The 21,976-nt window shown below is 66.5% G+C and overlaps 5 protein-coding genes across 7 annotated transcripts; 1 reads left to right on the top strand and 4 right to left on the bottom strand.

The window, feature by feature from the left end:
* Positions 1-2,346: 2,346 nt before the first annotated feature.
* LOC128821163 (uncharacterized) lies at positions 2,347-3,649 on the bottom strand. The gene is made up of 2 exons (XM_054002127.1): positions 2,562-3,649; positions 2,347-2,427 (listed from the first exon to the last, which is right to left on the bottom strand). The coding sequence occupies exon 1, from the start codon at positions 3,598-3,600 to the stop codon at positions 2,593-2,595; it is 1,008 nt and encodes a 335-aa protein (XP_053858102.1). The 5' UTR covers positions 3,601-3,649; the 3' UTR covers positions 2,347-2,427; positions 2,562-2,592.
* A 2,716-nt stretch (positions 3,650-6,365) lies between these two features.
* KHK (ketohexokinase) lies at positions 6,366-9,119 on the top strand. Of its 2 annotated transcripts, XM_054002128.1 has the most exons (8): positions 6,366-6,620; positions 6,694-6,810; positions 7,018-7,152; positions 7,667-7,739; positions 7,946-8,092; positions 8,451-8,539; positions 8,607-8,764; positions 8,869-9,116. In XM_054002128.1, the coding sequence occupies exons 1-8, from the start codon at positions 6,505-6,507 to the stop codon at positions 8,952-8,954; spliced, it is 921 nt and encodes a 306-aa protein (XP_053858103.1). In that variant the 5' UTR covers positions 6,366-6,504; the 3' UTR covers positions 8,955-9,116. The 2 variants fall into 2 exon arrangements, with proteins under 2 accessions (XP_053858103.1, XP_053858104.1); XM_054002129.1 differs by lacking the exon at positions 7,946-8,092 and having other exon boundaries at positions 8,869-9,119.
* A 21-nt stretch (positions 9,120-9,140) lies between these two features.
* On the bottom strand, positions 9,141-11,346 carry CGREF1 (cell growth regulator with EF-hand domain 1). The gene is made up of 5 exons (XM_054002130.1): positions 10,599-11,346; positions 10,311-10,382; positions 10,067-10,137; positions 9,862-9,983; positions 9,141-9,783 (listed from the first exon to the last, which is right to left on the bottom strand). Exons 1-5 carry the CDS (start codon positions 10,679-10,681, stop codon positions 9,307-9,309), a joined length of 825 nt encoding a protein of 274 aa, XP_053858105.1. The 5' UTR covers positions 10,682-11,346; the 3' UTR covers positions 9,141-9,306.
* A 73-nt stretch (positions 11,347-11,419) lies between these two features.
* PREB (prolactin regulatory element binding) lies at positions 11,420-15,445 on the bottom strand. Of its 2 annotated transcripts, none has more exons than XM_054002125.1 (9): positions 15,267-15,445; positions 14,875-15,067; positions 13,447-13,658; positions 13,046-13,126; positions 12,846-12,973; positions 12,272-12,445; positions 12,131-12,203; positions 11,898-12,057; positions 11,420-11,803 (listed from the first exon to the last, which is right to left on the bottom strand). In XM_054002125.1, exons 1-9 carry the CDS (start codon positions 15,399-15,401, stop codon positions 11,709-11,711), a joined length of 1,251 nt encoding a protein of 416 aa, XP_053858100.1. In that variant the 5' UTR covers positions 15,402-15,445; the 3' UTR covers positions 11,420-11,708. The 2 variants fall into 2 exon arrangements, with proteins under 2 accessions (XP_053858100.1, XP_053858101.1); XM_054002126.1 differs by having other exon boundaries at positions 12,846-12,970.
* A 386-nt stretch (positions 15,446-15,831) lies between these two features.
* SLC5A6 (solute carrier family 5 member 6) lies at positions 15,832-21,196 on the bottom strand. Its single transcript, XM_054002146.1, has 15 exons — positions 20,706-21,196; positions 19,203-19,268; positions 19,073-19,124; positions 18,929-18,996; positions 18,681-18,835; positions 18,363-18,503; positions 18,146-18,275; positions 17,993-18,081; positions 17,808-17,920; positions 17,658-17,725; positions 17,089-17,175; positions 16,790-16,974; positions 16,604-16,707; positions 16,415-16,536; positions 15,832-16,306 (listed from the first exon to the last, which is right to left on the bottom strand). The coding sequence occupies exons 1-15, from the start codon at positions 21,033-21,035 to the stop codon at positions 16,157-16,159; spliced, it is 1,860 nt and encodes a 619-aa protein (XP_053858121.1). The 5' UTR covers positions 21,036-21,196; the 3' UTR covers positions 15,832-16,156.
* Positions 21,197-21,976: the final 780 nt, after the last annotated feature.

Here is a 21,976-nt window from a genome sequence, read left to right as displayed (position 1 = left end):
ATACTTTTTAGCTAGCTCAAGAAACAGATGAGATAATCAAGAAATTCTTTGCACAGAGATAACAGTGAAAGGGCACATAAAGAGTTACAGCCTCCTTATCAGCAAAGACATCTCTTCTCTCTGTCTTTATGGAACCACCAGGATTAAGGGGAAGAAGTTGACAAAAACCAGAAAAATTCTTAATTTGCAAGGGATTTATGCACCATGTATGAGATGTATGAATATGCAACAGGCTGTTGCTTTTAAGGGTTGTTCCTTTGTTCACAAGGTGTGTTTTTGGCAGCTCAGAGCCCAAAAACATCCGGACGTCCGAAATTCTTTGCTTTTTATTGTCTTGTAATTGTCCTAACTGTAAATTTTTATTACTCTGATTGTATTACTATTTTTATAACCACTTTATTATTATTAAACCTTAAAAAATTCTGAAAACAAGCGATTGGCGTTTGTCACAGGCCTGTCCTTGCAGGGTGGGCGTGGGACGGGGCTGGGTGAGGGAACAGCTCCGTCAGGCTGGGGCTGAGCTGCTCTGGGCATCCCTTCTCACGCTGGTGATGCTCTTCTCCCCCGCCGGGCAGAGGCACCAGCCCTGCCGGGTTCCAGGTGTTCCTTCCTCCCTTCCCATGCCCTCCCAGGCGCCTGCTGTGTGCCTCTCTGAGCACCTGGAGCCACCTGTGAGCTCCTGGGCCCTCGCCTGTGGGAACCCAGGGCAGGGGGAATATTCCTCTGTCTGCTCCGGGGTGTCCTGGCCCCCGGGGGAGCACTGACCCTGACCCTCAGTCACGGAGAAAACTTCCAAAGCCTCAAGGTGAACCAGGAACCACAAAAGTGTGAAATGGATTGTGGAGATTGTAGAGAGTAGTGCAGTGTGTCACATGGCTGAGAAATTTAGGGTTTGGGATTTTTAGGATGTTATAGATGGGCTCAAAATGGAGGGTGTAGGGTGTTGTCTTGAGTTCCCTTCTTCTTTCTTCTTGGCTTTGGGTGGCATCTTGTAATTGGGTAGAAAAATCCGCATTGCGGGCCTTGAGGGGTCAGTTACTGGGTTAGAAAGGAAAATAATTCAGGTGTCACTTCTTAATTGGTTAGCTTAGTTTTTGATTAGACTTAAAGGCCTTGTAACAAGAGATTGTTGGCCGTTTTTGTGCTGCTTTTCCTGCACGCAGAGTCTGGTGCAGACAGCGCTGAAGTTTTGATAACAGTAAACAGAAGCTGAAGACCAAAGAAGTCCAGTGTGCCTCTGGTTCCTGACACAGAACTGCTCCAGGAGGGTCTCCCCTGCCGGGGGAGCCCCCAGGAGTTGCCCAGCTTGGGTAAACTCACACTCCCCCCCAGTGGTTCTGTCTCTCAGTCCTGGGCTGCCTCAGAGCTTCAGTCAGTTCTCCCAGCCCAGGAATCCACGGCCAGCACGTTCCCACACCTCGTACCTGCTTTTGTGTGAGTGGACACGGGAGCTTAATCATCTCTCTGGGTCTGCCATCCACTGCCCCTTCCCCAGCAGGAAGCCCGAATATTTCCCTCTCCTTTTGGCCCAGCTGAGGCTGGGGTGAAGCAGCTGCTCCCTGTTCACCCAGGCACTGCCACCTCAGGACGAACAGAGCCAGCTCCTCAGACTGGAGCAGGAATTTTGTACCTCGGTACCTTTTGTTCCAGTCTGTTCAGACCCAAAATTCTCCGCAGATTCAAGGGGTCGCGCCTTCAACCACCGAAAAACAGCAGAACTCTAAAAGCACTTCCTCATCTACTTTTCTTTTTTTAGGTATCTCAGGGCTCCTTCCCTCCTCCACGAAGAAATCACCAGGCACCAGAACCCCTTTCCTTTTCTGTGGATCATCCTCCTGGAAGGAAATGAAACAGTTTCCCCCAGGTTCATATAAATAACATTACTTTTAAAATTCAAACAGTTTCCTGTTGCTGTGCCAGTGCAGCAAACCAGGCCCAGGTGATGGTTTCAGTTATGGACAGAACGCAGCAATTCCTCAAGAAAAACCACAAGTTCTCCTCATTCTGAAAAAAAAGTCCTCCGATACCGTGTGCACATTTGCTATCCTCTCACCCGACACAAATTTACATGTAGGAAAATGTACTTTTGGAAGTAGTTTTTAGGCACACACACGGAGTGACCACCATTACCAGCACCACTGCCCAGGAATCTTATGCAGACACAAAAATAAAGCAGCATTTCAGCTGACATTTGCCCTCTGGACACCTGCTCCTGGTGTAGGGTTTCAGCTTTTCAGCCCAACAGCCCGTTCAGACAGGTACCAGCAGCACAGGGGGGAGATGAGGTCCCTGGGGACGCAGAGCTCCCTGAATTCCTCTTTTTGAGGAGATCCCGTGTGCACACAGCAGCAACCCAGAGTGATCAGCTCCTTCTGAGCGTGTCTGTGCTCCAGACTCGGGCTCTGGCACCGACTGCCTCTTTGGTGGCTGCAAAAGAAACCCCTGAAGGTCCTTAAGGGAATTTCCAGACATTAAACACTGCCCGTAGCACAGCACAGAGCCCAGGATTTCACACAATTCCTCTCTTAATCTTCTAAAATTAAGAAGATTCAACAACTAACTCTGTCATCGGCCTTTTCTCTGTCTCCCAGGTCAGCGAAGCCTCAAATCACCCCCAATGTTCCCAACTCCACAGCTTCGGCCAAGAGTGTCCCCTCGCCGTGCTGGACCTGCCAAAAACAGTCCAAAAACCCCTTTACCTGCAGCCCCCTCACCAGGGAGCCCAGATGCCTCCATGCCTGGCGAGACCCCAAACCCTCCCATGCCCTTTTCGGGTGCCCTCAGTCCCCTGCACACCTCGGATGAGACCCCAGGTGCCTCAGTTTCCCCGCCGGGAAGCGCTGCCCCCGCAGTGCGACTGAGAGGTCTGGGGCAGTCACAGACCCCGGTCCCCGACGCTGAACCCGCCCCGGGAATTTGGACGCTCCTTGGGCTCCTCCTCGCTCCAAGGACGCGGCTCAGCCCGCCCGGGGCTGCCGGGGGGCGTTGGGAGCGGGGAGGGCCCGGCGGGGACGGCCCAGGGTCACACCGGGGCCACCGGGCGGCCGAGGAGACTTTCCGTGACTCACGGGGGGTGGCACGTGTCTGTGCCCGCGTCCGTGTGTCTGTCTGTCCCCGTGTGTCCCTCTGTCCATCTGTCCCTGTGCCTGCCTGTCCCCGTGTGTCCATGTCTGTGTGTCCATCTGTCCGTGTGTCCATCTGTCCCCGTGTGTCCATCTGTCCGTGTGTCCATCTGTCCATGTGTCCATGTCCATCTATCTGTGTGTCCATCTGTCCCCGTGTGTCCATCTGTCCGTGTGTCCATCTGTCCATGTGTCCATCTGTCCCCATATGTCCATCTGTCCCTATGTCCATCTGTCCGTGTGTCCATCTGTCCGTGTGTCCATGTCCATCTGTCCGTGTGTCCATCTGTCCATGTGTCCATCTGTCCCCATATGTCCATCTGTCCCTATGTCCATCTGTCCGTGTGTCCATCTGTCCGTGTGTCCATGTCCATCTGTCCGTGTGTCCATCTGTCCGTGTGTCCATGTCCATCTGTCCGTGTGTCCATCTGTCCATGTGTCCATCTGTCCCCGTGTGTCCATCTGTCCCTATGTCCATCTGTCCATGTGTCCATCTGTCCCCGTGTGTCCATCTGTCCGTGTGTCCATCTGTCCATCCGTCCATGTCCATCTGTCCCTGTGTGTCCATGTCCCTATGTCCATCTGTCCGTGTGTCCATCTGTCCATCTGTCCGTGTGTCCATCTGTCCCCATGTGTCCATGTCCATCTGTCCCTGTGTCCGTCTGTCCCCGTGTGTCCATCTGTCCATCTGTCCGTGTGTCCATGTCCATCTGTCCGTGTGTCCATCTGTCCATGTGTCCATGTCCATCTGTCTGTGTGTCCATCTGTCCATGTGTCCATCTGTCCGTGTGTCCATGTCCATCTGTCCGTGTGTCCATCTGTCCCTGTGTGTCCATCTGTCCATGTGTCCATCTGTCCATCTGTGTGTCCATCTGTCCGTGTGTCCATGTCCATCTGTCCGTGTGTCCATCTGTCCGTGTGTCCCCGTGTCCATCTGTCCATCTGTCCCTGTGTGTCCATCTGTCCATCTGTCCGTATGTCCATCTGTCCGTGTGTCCATCTGTCTGTGTGTCCATGTCCATCTGTCCCCATGTGTCCATCTGTCTGTGTGTCTATCTGTCCCTGTGTGTCCATCTGTCCATCTGTCCGTGTGTCCATCTGCCTGTGTGTCCATCTGTCCCTATGTCCATCTGTCCGTGTGTCCATCTGTCCGTGTGTCCATGTCCATCTGTCCGTGTGTCCATGTCCATCTGTCCGTGTGTCCATCTGTCCGTGTGTCCATGTCCATCTGTCCATCTGTCCGTGTGTCCATGTCCATCTGTCCGTGTGTCCATCTGTCCCCGTGTGTCCATCTGTCCGTGTGTCCATCTGTCCGTGTGTCCATGTCCATCTGTCCGTGTGTCCATCTGCCTGTGTGTCCATCTGTCCGTGTGTCCATCTGTCCCCATGTGTCCATGTCCATCTGTCCCCGTATGTCCATCTGTCCGTGTGTCCATGTCCATCTGTCCCCGTGTGTCCATCTGTCCGTGTGTCCATCTGTCCATTTGTCCATGTCCATCTGTCTGTGTGTCCATCTGTCCCCGTGTATCCCTCTGTCCGTGTGTCCATCTGCCCCCTGTGTCCATCTGTCCGTGTGTCCATCTGTCCATGTGTCCATGTCCATCTGTCCATGTGACCATCTGTCCCCGTGTATCCATCGGTCCGTGTGTGTCCATCTGTCCCTAAGTCCATCTGTCCCTATGTCCATCTGTCCGTGTGTCCATCTGTCCATCTGTCCGTGTGTCCATCTGTCCCCGTGTGCCCATGTCCCTATGTCCATCTGTCCGTGTGTCCATCTGTCCGTGTGTCCATGTCCCTATGTCCATCTGTCCACCTGTCCATCTGTCCGTGTGTCCATGTCCATCCGTCCGCGTGTCCTTCTGTCCGTGTGTCCATCTGTCCCTATGTCCATCTGTCCCTGTGTGTCCATGTGTCCGTGTGTCCATCTGTCCCCGTGTGTCCATCTGTCCGTGTGTCCATGTCCATCTGTCCATCTGTCCGTGTGTCCATGTCCATCTGTCCGTGTGTCCATCTGCCTGTGTGTCCATCTGTCCGTGTGTCCATCTGTCCCCATGTGTCCATGTCCATCTGTCCCCGTGTGTCCATCTGTCCGTGTGTCCATGTCCATCTGCCTGTGTGTCCATCTGTCCCTATGTGCATCTGTCCGTGTGTCCATCTGTCCATTTGTCCATGTCCATCTGTCTGTGTGTCCATCTGTCCCCGTGTATCCCTCTGTCCGTGTGTCCATCTCTCCCTATGTCCATCTGTCCGTGTGTCCATGTCCATGTGACCATGTCCATCTGTCCCCGTGTGTCCATCTGTCCCCGTGTGTCCATCTGTCCGTGTGTGTCCATCTGTCCCTATGTCCATCTGTCCGTTTGTCCATGTCCATCTGTCCCCATGTGTCCATCTGTCCCTGTGTCCATCTGTCCATCTGTCCGTGTGTCCATCTGTCCGTGTGTCCATGTCCATCTGTCCGTGTGTCCATCTGTCCGTGTGTTCATGTCCATCTGTCCGTGTGTCCATCTGTCCGTTTGTCCATGTCCATCTGTCCCCATGTGTCCATCTGTCCCTGTGTCCATCTCTACCCGTGTGTCCATCTGTCCATGTGTCCATCTGTCCATCTGTCCGTGTGTCCATCTGTCCCCGTGTGTCCATCTGTCCATCTGTCCGTGTGTCCATGTCCATCTGTCCGTGTGTCCGTCTGTCCCCGTGTGTCCATGTCCCTATGTCCATCTGTCCATCTGTCCGTGTGTCCATGTCCATCCGTCCGCGTGTCCTTCTGTCCGTGTGTCCATCTGTCCCTATGTCCATCTGTCCCTATGTCCATCTGTCCCCGTGTGTCCATGTGTCCGTGTGTCCATCTGTCCCTATGTCCATCTGTCCGTGTGTCCATGTCCATCTGTCCATCTGTCCGTGTGTCCATGTGTCCCTATGTCCATCTGTCCGTGTGTCCATGTCCCTATGTCCATCTGTCCCCGTGTGTCCATCTGTCCGTGTGTCCATGTGTCCCTATGTCCATCTGTCCGTGTGTCCGTCTGTCCCTATGTCCATCTGTCCCCGTGTGTCCATCTGTCCGTGTGTCCATGTGTCCCTATGTCCGTCTGTCCGTGTGTCCGTCTGTCCCCGTGCCCCGTCCCGCCGTGCGCGCGCCCAGCACCGGGGAGGGGCGTGGCCGGGGCGGCCCCGAATGGCCACGCCCCCGCGAGGGCCCGGCGCGGCGGCGGGCGCTGATTGGCGGCGGCGCGAGGGGGCGGGGCCAAAGCTGTGCCGGAGCCCGGTGCGGTTCCGTCCCCGTCCCTGTCCCCGTCCCTGTCCCCGTCTCTGTCCCCGTCCCGGTCCCGGTCCCGGTGCCGGTCCCGGTCCCGGTGCCGGTGCCTGTCCCGCAGCGCAGCGGCCCGGGATGGCGGCAGAGGCGGGCGGCGCCGCGGGGAAGCGGCGGATCCTGTGCGTGGGGCTGGTGTGCCTGGACATCATCAGCGTCGTGGAGGCTTTCCCGGCCGAGGATTCCGACACCAGGTACCGGCAGCGGGGGGGATCCTCCGGTGTCCCCCAGGCCGGCCCCGCGCCCACCGCGCCTCTCGCCCCGCAGGTGCCTGTCACAGCGGTGGCAGCGCGGCGGGAACGCCTCCAACTCCTGCACGGTGCTGTCGCTGCTGGGAGCCCCCTGCGCCTTCATGGGCTCGCTGGCCCCCGGCCCCGCCGCTGAGTAAGTGAGGTGCGGGGACTCCCGCGCCGGCGGGGCGCCGGGCCGACCCGCCCCGACACTTCACCGGCCGGCCCCTCCGCGTTGCTGCCGCCGGCCTCGACCCTCGGCGCGGCCGCGGTTCCCCGGCTGCCCGCCCGCCTCCGCCGTCACCGGCAGCGCCCGCCGCTCCCGCGGCGCCCCTCACCCCGCTCTCTGTCCCCCCAAAAGCTTCATCGCGGCGGATTTCCAGCGCCGGGGCGTGGACACCTCGCACGTGGCGTGGCAGCCCCGCGGAGAGGTGCCCTGCGCCTGCTGCCTCGTCAACGCCGCCAGCGGCTCCCGCACCATCGTCCTGCACGACACGTAAGGGCCGCAGCCCCGGCCCCGCCGCCCGCGGGCGCCGCTGGGCTCTGCCAGCTCCGTTTCAAGGGTCCCTCCCGCTGCCTGCCGGGGGCTACCGAGTGCCGGATGGGGCGAGCGGCCGTAATCCCGCAGACACTGTCACCGCCGATGTCCCTGCCGCCCTGTCACCTCGGTGCCGCTGCCGGGACTGGTGCTGGTGTCTCCACACGGCCACACTGGGGCAGGGCAGGCGGCACGGCCCCGCGGGGACAACCTGGCTCCCCCAGCCGTGCCAAAGGGTCACGGGCGGTTAGGCACGGCTGACCACCAGGCCCCAGCGTGGCCACCGCTGCGCTGCCCTTCGAATCCAGCTCAGGGTCCCAAGCGCCGTCATTAATGATTCACTCGGGCACTGCCTCCTCGGGGACCTCTGTCCCGCTGGCGTGGGGCCCTCCACGGCCCCGGGAGCTGCCCTTCGCCCCGGGCAAGTGCCAGGCGGAGGGTCCCCATCTCCCACCTGGCCTCCATCCCACAGGAACCTGCCTGACGTGACAGCCCGCGACTTCGAGCGGGTCGACCTTTCCCAGTACAGGTGGATCCACTTCGAGGTGAGCCCGAGGCTCGGCTCGGGGGGTTCTAGGGTCTGGGGGATCACCGGCGCTGGGGAAAATCCCTCGGGTGTAGGTGAGCCTGGGACAGGAGGGAGTCCCTCGGTCTGGAGGACATCCCCAGTGAGGGAGCATCCCCGGCACCGAGGGGGCCTCCCGGGACTGGCGATCCCCCGGTGATGCCGGAGCCGTGCCCGTGTCCGCAGGCCCGGAACGCGGCGGAGCAGGGCGCGATGCTGGAGCGGGTGGAGCGGCACAACCGGGCGGCGGCGCCGGGGCGGCGGGTCGGGATCTCGGTGGAGCTGGAGAAGCCGCGGGAGGAGCTGCTGCCGCTGATGGGGCGAGGACACGTGGTGCGGGGCTGGGGCGATGGGGCGGGATCGCCTGTCCCGATCGCCTGTCCCGATCACCTGTCCCGATCGCCTGTCCCGATCAGCTGTCCCGATCGCCTGTCCCGATCGCCTGTCCCGGCCGCGGCCAAAGGCGTGGCGAGAGCGGTCAGATCTGCGGGGGGCGCGGCCCGGCGGGAGTTGGGAGTCCTGGTCCGGGAGAGTCAGGCTCGGGGGGTGCAGGGGTGGGGGGTTTGGGTCTAGGGGTGCAGGTGGGGGTCTGTGAGGTCAGGCGGGTTTGGGGATGCCACCAGGACACAGATCTAATCGCACCTGGCTGGGGGTACCGGGGTCTGCCCCCGCCCCAGCCCCTCTCCCACAGGTGTTCATCAGCAAGGACCTGGCCCGGCACTTCGGGTACCAGTCGGCCCCCGAGGCGCTGCGGGGGCTGCGGGGGCGCATCCAGCCAGGGTAGGGGTGTACCTGAGAGGGGCCGGGGGCACACGGTGTGCCCCAGACCCACCTCACACTCCCCCAGGGCCACGCTGATCTGCGCCTGGGCCGAGGAGGGGGCTGATGCCTTGGGGCCCGACGGGGAGCTGGTGCACTCGGACGCCTTCCCCCCAGAGACCCTCGTGGACACGCTGGGGGCTGGGGACACCTTCAACGCCGCCGTCATCTTTGCGCTCGCAGAAGGTGGGCACAAACACGGCACGGCCACAACGCGGCCACGGTTCAGTTTGGCACGGCCACGGCACAGCCACAGCACGGCCACATCTCATCCTGGGCCCCATCCCCAGGGAGGACCCTGCAGGATGCTCTCACCTTCGGCTGCCGGATCGCGGGTAGGAAATGTGGGATCCAGGGCTTCGATGGCATTGTCTGAGCGTGTGCCTGGAGACCTCTGCACGCCCCAGGCACACCAGTGCACCCAGCAACATCTCCACGGCACCCAGCAAGCCCCCAATAAAACCCCACATGCACCACTACTGCCTCCCGTGTCCCCTGGCTGTGCCCCCCTTGCCCTGGCTGGGGTCCCACTGCCCCAGGGATGCACTGACCACAGCCAAGGTCACCAGCAGTGCCTCTATTTCTCCATCCAATGCATTACAGAGGAGACCACACGACCCCAGCCCTTCCTGGCCCCAGCAGCCTGGCCAGGGGCCATCCCCGTGCCAGTCTGTGCCCTGAGCAGGGCAGGGAGCAGCTGGGGCATTGCATCCCACAGCTCCCACTGCCTACCCCTCCCCATGGTCCCTCCAGGCTGGGGCTGCCTGCTCCTCAGGGGCTTCAGCCTCAGGAGCTTCATCTTCCTCTGCGGCATCACTACTGGGGGCTTTGGCCCCAGGGACAACTTCTGCCTTCAAGGCCTCAGCATTGGGAGAGTCCACCTCGAGGGATTCCATCCTGGGGGCTCCATCCTCAGGGGCTCCATCCTCAGGGGCTCCATCCTCAAGGGCTCCAGTCTGGGGGTCTCCAGCCTCGGTTGCTGCCTGTCCTGGACTTTTCAACCCCACGTCCTGCCTGGGCATCTCTGTGCCCCCCCCAGGCACAGCCCCAATCCCTGCCTGCTGCTCTGGTGGGGGCTGTCCTGGGGGACCCTTGTCCTGACCAGGCAAGAGCACCTCGGGGGGGTCCAGCAGCTCAGAGGGGTCCAGCAGCCCATCCCCATTCAGGTCCTGCCTTGCCAAGGCTTGGTCCACCAGTGCAGCCACCTACAGGGATGGGGAACAGGATGAGGGCTCGTCCCAGAGGCTCAGTGGGGCATGAGGAGCCATCCCTGTGGGACCCACCATGTCAGGGTCTGGCTGCCCCCCAGCCTGTGCCAGCACCGTGCCAAGTAACTGCAGCAGCTCCAGCCCATCCAGGCGCCTGCTCTGGTCGTGGTCATGGAGCACGAAGAGGTAGAGCAGGGCTGTGGGGCACAGGGTGCTGTGGGGCCGGGGTCCCTGGCCCCACCAGCCCCTCAGCCCCCCGTCACCGCCCCGGTGGCCTTACCCTGCTCCCGTGTCATGGCCTCCACGTCCTGCTCCGGGGGCCCCAGGCTCCGCACTGCGCTCCACAGCAGCCTGGGGGGAGCAGGGCTGGGGTGGGAAGCACTGCACCTGCCTCATGGCCATGGCCCACCTTGCCCCACGGCCAGCTGGGCACTGTCCATGCCCCCCACCCGGCACTGTGCCCCCCAGCCCCGGGCCGTGGTGGGGGTCCCAGTGCTGCGGGGATCCCCAGGGCAGGGACTCACAGCAGTGCAGGCGACTCCGGGCTCAGCAGGTCGGGATATGGATCCACGATTGTGGCCACGGGGGGCTCAGGCCTGGCCAAGAGAGAGGGGCTTGGTTACCTGTGCCCCTGGGGGGCTGCCCACTCCGGCCTGACGCCCCCCACCCACGGCCCCGGCAGATCCATGAGTCCCAGCCCTCACCGTGCAGCTCGGACCGCTGTGCTTGCCCCTCCCCTGGCCACCTTGTCCTCCACCCGCACCTGTGTCCCTGTAGCCATGAACTCTGCCTCCGGAACCGTGCCCCCCTACCTGTTGGTGCCCGCCCTGGGGGCGGCCCAGGCCGCCGGCCCCAGCAGCAGCAGCAGCAGCAGCATCACCGGCGGCTTCCTCATCCCGCGACCTCGGGCTGCGGCGGGACGAGAACACCGGGATCGGGGCTGGCCCTGCCGGGGGGGTCGGTGGGAGGGCCCGTGGGAACCCGGCGCTGGGAGAGGGGCCGGGGCTCCGGGAGCTGCCCCGGTTCTAGCACGGCGGGAACGCGCTCGCACGGGTGGGAAGGTGCGCGGGGAACGCAGAGCGCTTGGACCTGCCGGCGCTGCCCACCCGGTGCAGCCCCCGGTACCCACTCACCCCGCAGACGCCCAACTCGGTACCGCCGGTGCCCCCCGGTACCCACTCACCCAGCGCCGTTCGCGTGTCGGTGCCGCCCGCCCCGCCCCGGGGCCACGTAGCCGACACGTCTCGGCCCTGCCACCGCGGCCGGGAGCGGCCCCGCCCGGCCCTACCCGGCCCGCGGGGAGCACGGATTCAGCCCCACGCAGGGCGCCCCGGGGCAGCGCCGGGAGTAACCGGGACCCGGCCCCTCCAAACCGGGGCCCGGGATGGGCGCGTCCTCACAGCACGGACGGGGCCACGCCGGTGGGTGAGACCCCGCTAAACCCCCCACGGTCCCGGGCAGAGCCGGGCCAGCCCAGCATCACCGAGCCCCGGGCCCCCGCAGCAGCACCGGCCCGTGCCGGGACACACGGGCCCCGCGGGCAGCCAGCCCCGGTGGCACAGAGCGGCCCCGAGGGCACACCCCGGGGCCCCGAGCGCCCCAGCCCCGCTCCCCCAGCACACGCGGACAACACTGCCTTCATGCTCCAGTTTAATGGCAGCAGCAGGGCGGGGAGCCGGCAGGACCCCCTTCTCCCGGGGTAGGAGACGCCCCTGTCCCGGGGCCAGCCCTGCACTGCTGCCAGCACAGTCCCACAGGGACGGCGCCCTGCGTGCCTCCCTGGACCCGCATCTGCTCCCCGAGCGCCAGCGGGGACAGCGGGGCCAGGGCTGGTCCCTCGTGTCCTTCACAGTCTGTGTGGGGTAGGTAGAGGCTGGGAGGTTCGCTCCTGGTGCCAGGGGGTCCCTCCGGGGGCCAGGGGGCTACAGGAAGCCTGGGAAGGCGAGCTGCAGCAGCAAGATGGTGGCCACGATGAGGCCGGCACAGAGCAGCAGCAGCAGCCAGACAGGGAGGGAGCCTGTGGGACAGGGACGGGTGAGAGGAGGCCGCAGCCCCCCCGGGCAGAGGAGGAGCAGAGGAGCTCAGCCCCACGGGCAGCCCCCTGGACGTACGGCGGGTGGGCAGCAGGTGCACTTTGCAGCGGCTGTCCACGGCCACGCTGAGCAGGGCGGCCTCGTGGCCCCCCAGCAGCTCCCGCCCGGGCCGGCTCTCGGGGACGAAGGCCACGTCCGTCACCACGATGCCGTGGGCCTCCTTCACGTAGTACAGTCGCTGGGGGGGACACGGGAGGTGAGGGGCTGCGCGGGGGCCAGCGGGGCTGCCCCACACCCCCGCCCCAGCTCACCTGCAGTGAGAAGGCAATGTGGATGGCCACGGAGCCGGTGACTGTGCCCAGCCCCAGGAAGGTGCCCGAATCACTGTGGGGGGAGGGTAGTGAGTGGGGGCTGCCGTGGCCCCCACCCCGTACCCACTGGCCCTGGGCTACCTGATGGAGAGGCAGGAGACCACCTCGGAGCCGCAGGGCCGCGTCAGCAGCGGCAGGAAGCTCTTCCCATCCCACTTGGTCAGGTAGCAGGGCGGGGGGCGGCGCTCGCGCTTGTGGGGCACCTGCACTGTGTAGAGCCGCAGAGCCCCGGCGCTGCCCTCCACGGCCCCAAACCTGCCGCAGGGGAGAGGGGCACGGGGGCAAGGTGGGGCACGTGGGATGCAGCCCCTCGCCACCACCACCACCACCACTCTCCCAGTCCAAACCCGGCCCCAGCCCCCTCCCCATACAGCTGCCAACAGAGCCCAGGAGTCCCCTTCCCACAGACCCAGCAGGAGCAGTGGCAGGGCAGGGCAGCAGGCAGGGGTGGCCCATTCCCCACCCCACTCGCCCCCTCCCACACCCTGCCCTGTGACCCAGCCCCACCTGTGATGACCATGGCCCCAGCCCCATAGCCCAGCCCCAGCCCCGTGCCCCTCCCTGTGCCCCCAGCCAGTCCCAGTGCCCAAACCCCAGCCCCCTGACCTGCCCCCAGCCCTATCTGCAGCTCCCTGGCCCCAGCCCCAGCCCTCACCGGCAGGCCTGGTAGCGATAGGCCTTGTCGGGGATGCCAGGCAGGTTCTCGTGCCAGCGCAGCCCTGTCACCAGCTGGTCCTGCTGCCACACGCAGCACTGGAAGTCCCTCCCCGCCGTCACCACCTGCTGCACACAGCACAGGGGTCTGAGGCCCCCCTCCAGCAGTGCCAGGGAACTGGGGAGCCACCTGACACCCACCTTGTTGTCAGGGCCCAGCGCGATGTCCTCGATTTCCCCGTCGTGGGCTCTGAACTCCAACGTCTTCTTCATGCTGGGGAACTGCAGGGGCAGAGCTGGCGTGGGCGCTGGGCAGGGCCAGGCCCTGCTGCGGTCCCGGGCAGGTGTGGGGCAGCAGCGTCAGGTGGGGGGCAGCAGGTGACGTCCATCCTGCCACCCCTGCCCGACCCTGCTGCCATCGGCACGGCGACGGCGGCCACCGCTCCTCCGTGCCTGTCCCAGCTCCCCCTGCCCACGCGCATTCCCCCACGTCCCCCCAGCTCCCCGCGCCCGCCCCGGCTCCCCACGCTCACCTCCGCTCTGCCGTGCCCCCCGGCCCTGCTGCCCGCCCGCCCCGTGTCCCCCCGGCGCGCCGTGCCCACCTCCCAGAGGCGCAGGAAGCCGTCGGCCCCGCCGGTGGCGAGCAGGGCTCCGTCGGCGCTGAAGCGCACGGCCTTCTGCAGGGCGTCGGGGCTGAAGTCGGTGCGCACGCGCTGCAGGCTCTCCACGCGCACCTCGCGGGCCCGGCCCGGCGCGACGCCCGGGGCCCCGCCGCCGGCCCCGCGCCGCCGCCGCGCGCCCCTGTCCCCGCTGCCTGCGGGCCGGGACGCGGCTGGCACGGGGCTCCGAGGCGCTGCCCCTCCCCGGAGCGCCCCGCAGCCCCACAGCTCCCACGGCTGGCACGGGAGGGCTCGGGGCAGGCACGAGGCGGCGGGGGGCTTCCATCCCCAGAGCTCCCCACGCACAGGATAGGCACTGGAGGGGCCCAGGGGGTTCCAGGACAGCAGCCAAATCCCAAAGCTCCCCATGGCACCCAGGACAGGCACTGGAGGGGCCCAGGGGGCTCCAGGACAGCGGCCAAATCCCAAAGCTCCCCACGGCACCCAGGACAGGCATTGGATGGGCCCAGGGGAGTCCAGGACAGCAGCCAAATCCCAAAGCTCCCCACGGCACCCAGGACAGGCATTGGATGGGCCCAGGGGAGTCCAGGACAGCGGCCAAACCCCAAAGCTCCACACGGCACCCCAGGCAGGCACTGGAGGGGCCCAGGGGGCTCCAGGACAGCAGCCAAACCCCAAAGCTCCCCACGGCACCCCAGGCAGGCACTGGAGGGGCCCAGGGGGCTCCAGGACAGCGTCCAAACCCCAAAGCTCCACATGGCACCCCAGGACAGGCACTGGAGGGGCCCAGGGGGCTCCAGGACAGCGGCCAAACCCCAGAGCTCCCCACGGCACCCCAGGCAGGCACAGGGGGCAGGTCCATGACAGTGATGGAGGGCTTCAGGGCAATGCCCATTCCCACGCCAGCCCACAGACCCCCAGCTCCCACCCACTCCCTGCCCTCCAGCACCCAGGGCAGGCACAGGGAAGATCCAGGCTGGGCATGGGAAGTCCACAGCCCACAGCACCCCACAGCCCCCCACACTCTGGCCACAGCATCCGGGGGTGGGGGGCACAGGGCAGTGTCTCATCCCCAAAGCTCGCCATGGTACCCAGGGCAAGCACAGGGAAGAAGGTTCAGGACAGGCAGGCAGGGGTTCAAGGCAGTGCCCCATCCGCAAAGCCACCCCACAGACCCCCACTCCTGCCCCATGGCACCCAAGGCAGGCAAGGGCAGGGCATTCAGGGCGGGCACAGGGGAGATCCAGGGTGGGCATGGGTCGTTCACAGGATGCCTTATCTCCACAAAACCCTTCAGCCCTCCCCACGGCACCCAGGGCGGGCGGGAGGGGAATCCAGGGCCACCCCCAAAGCACAGCACAGCCCCGGGGCAAGCGCCTGGCACCGGGTGCCGGCGAAGCGGTGTCTCACCGTCCTTCCCGGCGGTGCCGGCGCCCTCGGGCTCCTGCAGGCTGAAGCGCAGGATGTGGCAGCTGTTGTCCTGCCCGGCGGCGATGACGTCCCCGGCCAGCGCCATGGTCATGGTGGCGCGGGTCTCGGTGTCGTGGCAGTGCAGCAGCGAGGCGCTGAGCCGGCCCCCGATCTGCTCCAGCTGCAGGAAGTGCTGCGGGCCGGGAGGCCGGGCGGTCACGGCCCCGCCGCGGGGGCTGCCCGGGGACCCCCGCCGCACCCCGCAGCCCGCACCCCCCTCCGGCCCCGCCGTGTCGGAGCCGCCGCGGCCCTGCCGGCACTCCCGGGCCCTTCCACCCCCTCAGCCGCCCGCGCCCCGCTCTCCCCGCAGCCCTGTCCCCGCTCCCCCGCACCACGCCATTGCGGATGCCGGTCTTGGCGGCGCCTCCGCCGCCGGCGGTGATGGCGAGCGGCCGCCGCGGGTGCAGGCGGACGGTGTAGAGCGGGAACGGCGCCCGGTACAGCTCGGCGGGACGCCGGGGCGCCATGACACCGGCGTGACGTCAGCGCGCCGTGACATCACACGCCGTTGCGTCACGCCCCGTCACCCGGCGGGGGTGTGGCTAACCGGGCGCGAGACCGCGGGGAGGGGGCGTGGCCACGAGATCACGTGGGCCGCGGCTACCGGGGCTACCGGGGCCAGCGGGGCCGGCCCGGTGCTTGGGGAGGGGCAAGGACCGGGGGCTCCCGGGGGGATGCGGGGTCCCCGGCCCCACGTGGGACAGCGGGGCCGGCCCGGTGCCTGGGGAAACGGCGGCTCCCGGGGAGACCCCACTGACTGGAGAAACGGGGCACCCCACTCGCCGCCGGGGCTGACAGGGCTTCCGTGGCCTTCCGGGGAACAGCAGGCACGGCCCGCTGCGGGGGAGTCCCGGCGCAGAGCAGGGAGTGCGCTGTTCCTTGGGACCCTCCAACACCTGTGCTCCAGAACCATTTATTGGGGGGACGCCAAACACAAAGACGGGTGACAGGGGTTGCGGGGGCACCCTGAGGGGTCCGGGCAGCCCCCAGCCCTGGAGCGGTGTGTAAGGCACGTGGCTGGGCCGGGGGTACCAGACAACGTCCCAGCCTGGAGAGGGGGGCACCGCTCCAACACGCCCCAGCCGTGGTCCCAGAGCCCCCCGGAGGGGCAGCCCACCAGCGTCCCTCCTGTTCTTCGGCACGCCCCGGCTGTCTGTGGATGCCACACGAGGGTTTGAACCCCCGGAGCAGGGGGCTGGCCAGGACCCCCATGCTGGGGCCATCAGAAGGAGGTTTCCTGCACGGCGTAGACGGGGGCACCGGCACTGCGGACGTACCCCTGTCCCTCCTCCCCCTGCCAGTCGGGGCCGGGGGGGGACAGGCCATTGGGCACCCCCTGGCTCTTCTCCGTGCTGTCCGCATGGCCGGGGGCCTGTGGGGACAGAGCGGGGGGCAGGGAAGGCACAGAGGATGCAGCAGGGGCAGGGGGGGTGCCCCCCATGTCCCCCTCCCCCCGGGGTGCTGGGCGTCTGTCCCTCACCTGGGCAGGGTCGCCTCCCCCGCAGCAGAGCCACCGCCGGATTTTGGGGGGCAGGCAGCAGAGCAGCCACGGCAGCACGGGGGAGATGGTGCGGGGGTCCAGGGCCGCTGCCGGCGTGGGGCCTGGGGGTACAGGGCCGTCAGTGGGGCAGGGGCAGCACGGCGGCCCCCCCGGCCCCCCCACACTCACCGGTGAGCAGGCTGACCAGGACCCCCACCAGGACGACCGTGGTGGAGTTGTGGGCACTGTACCACATGTAGGACAGGCTGTAGAAGCGCTGCAGCCCCATGGGGCTGGGGGACACGGCGTCAGGAGGCGGTGCAGCGGCACCTCCCCGCCCCGCACACCCAGCCCCCAAACCCCCGTCCCACCCACCTCGGGGGTGCTGATGTGGGGGGCAGCAGCGTGGTAGCCAGGACGGCGCTGAGGTTGCCCACGGTGGGCAGCGCTGTGCTGTTGGCCGGGGGGACCCCCTTGGCCCCTCCTGTGCTCTGCAGAAAGCTGCCGATGCCTATCCAGAAGGCCATGGCCAGTCCGGCCAGCAGCCCCACGACGGCTCCCTGTGACGGGCCACAAAGAAAGGCACTGGCCCCCGTGTGGACTCAGGGTGCCCCACACGGCCCCGCACACCCGCGCGGGGCTGGGGGACGCTGGCCCGCCCAGGGGACACTCACCGTGGGGTTGGCGCAGGGGAAGAACATGCCGAGGCAGAAGAGCCCCAGGAGCGGACCCCCCACCATGCCGAAGATGCTGATGGCCGCCTGCGGGGACACGGCCTTCAGCACCAGCCCCACAGCCCTGAGGTGCCAGAGCGGGGTCACTCACCCCAGCTGGGGTGCCAGAGCAGGGTCACCCACCCCAGCTGGGTGCCACAGCCCGGTCACTCACCCCAGCTGGGTGCCACAGCGGGGTCACTCACCCCAGCTGGGTGCCACAGCGGGGTCACTCACCCCAGCTGGGGTGGCACAGCTGGGTCACTCACCCCAGCTGGGTGCCAGAGCAGGGTCACTCACCCCAGCTGGGGTGGCACAGCTGGGTCACTCACCCCAGCTGGGTGCCAGAGAGGGGTCACTCACCCCAGCTGGGGTGGCACAGCTGGGTCACTCACCCCAGCTGGGGTGCCAGAGCGGGGTCACTCACCCCAGCTGGGTGCCAGAGTGGGGTCACCCACCCCAGCTGTGGTGGCACAGCCCAGTCACCCACCCCATCTGGGGTGCCAGGGCTGCTGCAGCCCCGTGCCTACCTGCAGCACAGGTCCCAGCATGGAGGACACATACGCCATCCCCAGGCACAGCAGCCCATAACCGAGAGCTGGGGAGGGGAGTGGGGAGTCATGGTAGTGCTGGGGACGCCCCCCACCATGCCAGCCCCTGGCCACCCCCCACCCACTCACCCAGCAGCTTGGAGAGCAGCGTGGCCCGCGACTCCGACAGCCCCGGGAAGTGCGGCCGCACCAGGTCCTCCATGGTCACCGTGGCCAGCGAGTTGAAGGCGGAGGAGATGGTGCTGGGGAGGAGAGGGAGCAGGAGGGGGCTCGGCCAGGACACCTGGGCCACCGCCCCCGGGCCGCCCACTCACCTGAGGGCCCCACTGAAGAGGCAGGCGACAAAGAGCCCGGGCAGCCCCGGCAGGTCCCGCAGCACGTCCATCACGAAGAACAGCACCAGCTGCGGCAGGAGGTCAGTGCAGGGCTTGGGGCAGCAGGGGACACGGGAGGGGCTCTAAACCCACCTGGTCAGAGGAGGCAGGGCGCTGGCTGGGCGCCAGCGGGTGCTCCAGGTTGTAGACGAACATGACGAGGCCAATGAGGCAGCTGAGGCAGAGCACAATCTGCTGGCAGGGGAACACGGCGTAGCAGGAGCTGCGGGCGTCGCGGGGCCGTCAGACACGGGCGGTGGCGGGGGGGCCCGTCCCGGCTGCGGGGACCCCCAGTCCCAGCCCCACTCACAGCTTGGCCTCCCGCTCGCTGCGGGCGCAGAGGTAGCGCTGCACCTGCGCCTGGTTCACCCCGTACAGCGACAGCATCATGAAGACCCCGCCCACAGACAGCGACCAGAAGGTGTGACGTTCCAGGGGGTTGGGGTCCAGGCTGTGGGGAGGACCGGGGGGCTCATGGTGACGGGTCCTCACTGGCCACCCCATACCCCATGGGAAAGAGGGTAACAGGGATGGACCACGCCACCGCTCCAGCGTCCCTTTCCCCCACCCCAGGCTGCCCCAAGTGTCCCCACAGCACGACAGGGGGGGGTCCCAGGAGGCGACTCACTCAATGCCGGCGATCTTGCCCTCCTGCTCAGCCACGCGCCAGACACGGGCCATGCCCCCCACCCGCCATGCACCCACCACGATGACGGCAACCTGCCCCGCCAGCATCACCAGCGTCTGGAACACATCTGTCCAGATGACGGCCTTCAGGCCACCCTGATGGGGACACACGATGCCCGTCACCACAGGATGACAGTGCTCACCCTGGCACGGCAGGGGCGCAGGGCACCCGCGGCAGCAGGGACTCACCAGCGTGGTGTAGAGCGTGCAGACCAGCCCCATGGTCAGCACCGCGCTCCAGAGGTCAAAGCCCGTCACTGGAAGTGGCAGAGGACATCAATGGGGTGAGGGGCGGCGGCCCAGGGCACGGCCCCACACCTGCCCTCATCATACCTGCGTTGAGGGCCAGCGCGGGCGCGTAGAGCACCACCCCCATGTAGATGACCTGCGGGGAGGGAGAGCGGTGCTGAGCCACGCCCAACGCCCCAAACTCTGTAGCCCCCACACCCCCGGCTCCACTCACCATCTGGAAGATGAAGGTGACGGTGCCGAAGACCCGCACTGTCTTGTTGAAGCGCAGCTCCAGGTACTGCGAGGAGAGAGGTCAGGGCACCCGACTGCAGGCTGCTCTGAGCTCCCCACAGCCCCCTCGTGTCCCCCCTGCCCTCCCCGTGTCCCCCCTGCCCTCCCCGTGTCCCCTCTGCCCTCCCCGTGTCCCCTCTGTGCCCCCCTGTGTCCCCTCAGCCCTCCCCGTGTCCCCTCTGCCCTCCCCGTGTCTCCCCTGCCCTCCCCGTGTCCCCTCTGCCCTCCTCGTGTCCCCCCCTTCCCTCCCCGTGTTCCCCCTGCCCTCCCCATATTCCTCCTGCCCTCCTCATGTCCCCTCTGCTCTCCCCGTGTCCCCTCTGCCCCCTCGTGTCCCCTCAGCCCTCGTGTCCCCTCAGCCCTCCTCGTGTCCCCTCTGCCCTCCCTGTGTCCCCCCTACCCTCCTTGTGTCACCTCTGCCCTCCTCATGTCCCCCTTCCCTCCCCGTGTCCCCCCTGCCCTCCCCGTGTCCCCTCTGCCCCCTCGTGTCCCCTCAGCCTTCCCCGTGTCCCCTCTGCCCTCCCCGTGTCCCCTCTGTGCCCCCCTGTGTCCCCTCAGCCCTCCCCGTGTCCCCCTGCCCTCCTCATGTCCCCCCTGCCCTCCTCGTGTCCCCTCTGTGCCCCCCTGTGTCCCCTCAGCCCTCCTCGTGTCCCCTCTGCCCTCCCTGTGTCCCCCCTACCCTCCTTGTGTCACCTCTGCCCTCCTCATGTCCCCCCTGCCCTCCCCGTGTCCCCCCTGCCCTCTCCATGTCCCCTCAGCCCTCCTCGTGTCCCCTCTGCCCTCCCTGTGTCCCCCCTGCCCTCCCCGTGTCCCCTCTGCCCTCCCCGTGTCCCCCCTGCCCTCCCCGTGTCCCCTCTGTGCCCCCCTGTGTCCCCTCAGCCCTCCCCGTGTCCCCCCTGCCCTCCCCGTGTCCCCCCTACCCTCCTTGTGTCACCTCTGCCCTCCTCATGTCCCCCCTGCCCTCCCCGTGTCCCTTCTGCCCCCTCGTGTCCCCTCTGTGCCCCCCTGTGTCCCCTCTGTGCCCCCCTGTGTCCCCTCAGCCCTCCCCGTGTCCCCTCTGCCCTCCCCGTGTCCCCCCTGCCCTCCTCATGTCCCCCCCTTCCCTCCCCGTGTTCCCCCTGCCCTCCCCATATTCCTCCTGCCCTCCTCATGTCCCCTCTGCTCTCCCCGTGTCCCCTCTGCCCCCTCGTGTCCCCTCTGCCCTCCCCGTGTCCCCTCAGCCCTCCTCGTGTCCCCTCTGCCCTCCCTGTGTCCCCCCTACCCTCCTTGTGTCACCTCTGCCCTCCTCATGTCCCCCTTCCCTCCCCGTGTCCCCCCTGCCCTCCCCGTGTCCCCTCTGCCCTCCCCGTGTCCCCTCTGCCCTCCCCGTGTCCCCTCTGTGCCCCCCTGTGTCCCCTCTGCCCTCCCCGTGTCCCCCTGCCCTCCCCGTGTCCCCCCTGCTCACCTCGTAGGTGCTGGTGATGCGCAGACGGTAGAAGACGGGGATGAAGATGTGCGCCGGGATGAGCAGCCCCAGGAAATAGGAGCAGCCAAGGAACCAGTACTCGGTGCCAAAGCGAAAGATCTCAGCTGGCACGCCCAGGATGGCCACAGCTGACTGGAAGGAGGCCAGCAGGGACAGGGCGACGGGCAGGCAGCCCATGTCACGGTTGGCTAGCAGGAACTCCTGCACCGTGCGCTGCCGGTCGCCGCTCAGGGCGTAGAACAGCCCGATGGCCGAGGACAGCACCAGCAGCAGCGCGAAGATGCTGTAGTCGATGGCCGTGAACTCCATGGTGAGCGCGTCCCCGCGCCGCCGCCCCGCCGCTGCCCAGCCGCCCCCGCCCCGCCGGCCTCATGGGCACACCTGAGCCCGGCGGCGCGTCCTGACCGGCACCGGCCTGGCCCTGGCAGATGCAGGAGGGATGTGTCAGCGCTGCGGGGACCTTCGCTCACTCTGTCTCGGCCTCAAGGACCCAGAGCGGGGAGAGCGGCCAGTCCCTCCTCCCCCTCCTCCTCCTCCTCCTCCTCCTCCTCCTCCTCCTCCCTCTGGGCCGGGCTTGGTCCCCCCCGGCCACCCCACCTGCCCCGCTGAAGGAAACTGGAGAGTCTTCAAAGAGCACCAAGACAATGGCTGCAAAAACAGTCCCACCCTGGCCCCCCGCAGCACCGGCACCACCAGTCCCGGCAGAACGGGCCAAGCTCAACACAGCTGCCTCCGGTGCAGGACAGCCCCAATCCCACCTGAGCCAAACACAACACGACCACCCCCGGAGCTGAACAGCCTCGAGCCCGCGGTGCCACTCCCACCCGAGCGAAACGCAACCTGGCCCAACCACCCACCCCAGCATTGCACAGCCACACCAAACCCGGCAGCACCGGTCCCACCAGCACCAAAGGCAACCCAGCCCGAGCACTCCAGCAGCCCACGGCCCTGTCAGAACTGCCCCCAGTGCACAGGAACGCACAGAGGGGAGCTGGCAGCCTCAGGGTTCTGGGCATCAGCCAGGCGGAGCAGACGCCTGAGCACCCACCGGCTCTGGCACCCTGACCCTGCTGACGGGGACCCCCAGAGCCCCCTGTGCTCTGGCTCCTGTGGAACAGGAGGGGACGGCCGGGCCTGCCCCTGCCTGCCCCCACATCCAGAGCACTGCGACTGCGGGCACCTGGGAGCAGCAGGTGCCACAGACAGGGCTGTGGATACCCCCCCTTGCTGGCCTGGGAGGGGGTGCAGGC

Source organism: Vidua macroura, chromosome 35 (assembly GCF_024509145.1).
Source record: "Vidua macroura isolate BioBank_ID:100142 chromosome 35, ASM2450914v1, whole genome shotgun sequence".
Taxonomy (NCBI): Eukaryota; Metazoa; Chordata; class Aves; order Passeriformes; family Viduidae; genus Vidua; species Vidua macroura.
The sequence above is the reverse complement of the archived record's forward strand: the minus strand, read 5'-3'. Positions and strand labels throughout refer to the sequence as shown.

Excerpts from the sequence above, each read along its gene's own strand:
- PREB (XM_054002125.1), bottom strand. The coding sequence starts at position 15,401 with ATGGCGCCCCGGCGTCCCGCCGAGCTGTACCGGGCGCCGTTCCCGCTC. Across the intron at positions 12,446-12,845 it reads TATCGCTACCAGGCCTGCCG|GTTTGGGGCCGTGGAGGGCA; the intron begins GTGAGGGCTGGG and ends CCCCTGCGGCAG. Across the intron at positions 11,804-11,897 it reads GCACCTGCTGCCCACCCGCC|GCTCCCTCCCTGTCTGGCTG; the intron begins GTACGTCCAGGG and ends CCTGTCCCACAG.
- LOC128821163 (XM_054002127.1), bottom strand. The coding sequence starts at position 3,600 with ATGGACATAGGGACAGATGGACACACGGGGACAGATGGACACATGGAC.
- KHK (XM_054002128.1), top strand. The coding sequence starts at position 6,505 with ATGGCGGCAGAGGCGGGCGGCGCCGCGGGGAAGCGGCGGATCCTGTGC. Across the intron at positions 8,093-8,450 it reads TGATGGGGCGAGGACACGTG|GTGTTCATCAGCAAGGACCT; the intron begins GTGCGGGGCTGG and ends CCTCTCCCACAG. Across the intron at positions 8,540-8,606 it reads CGGGGGCGCATCCAGCCAGG|GGCCACGCTGATCTGCGCCT; the intron begins GTAGGGGTGTAC and ends ACACTCCCCCAG.
- SLC5A6 (XM_054002146.1), bottom strand. The coding sequence starts at position 21,035 with ATGGAGTTCACGGCCATCGACTACAGCATCTTCGCGCTGCTGCTGGTG. Across the intron at positions 18,997-19,072 it reads CGCGCTGGCCCTCAACGCAG|TGACGGGCTTTGACCTCTGG; the intron begins GTATGATGAGGG and ends TGCCACTTCCAG. Across the intron at positions 18,082-18,145 it reads GCCCTGCCTCCTCTGACCAG|CTGGTGCTGTTCTTCGTGAT; the intron begins GTGGGTTTAGAG and ends CTCCTGCCGCAG.
- CGREF1 (XM_054002130.1), bottom strand. The coding sequence starts at position 10,681 with ATGAGGAAGCCGCCGGTGATGCTGCTGCTGCTGCTGCTGCTGGGGCCG. Across the intron at positions 9,984-10,066 it reads GGCCATGACACGGGAGCAGG|CCCTGCTCTACCTCTTCGTG; the intron begins GTAAGGCCACCG and ends TGTGCCCCACAG. Across the intron at positions 9,784-9,861 it reads GGCAGCCAGACCCTGACATG|GTGGCTGCACTGGTGGACCA; the intron begins GTGGGTCCCACA and ends CCATCCCTGTAG.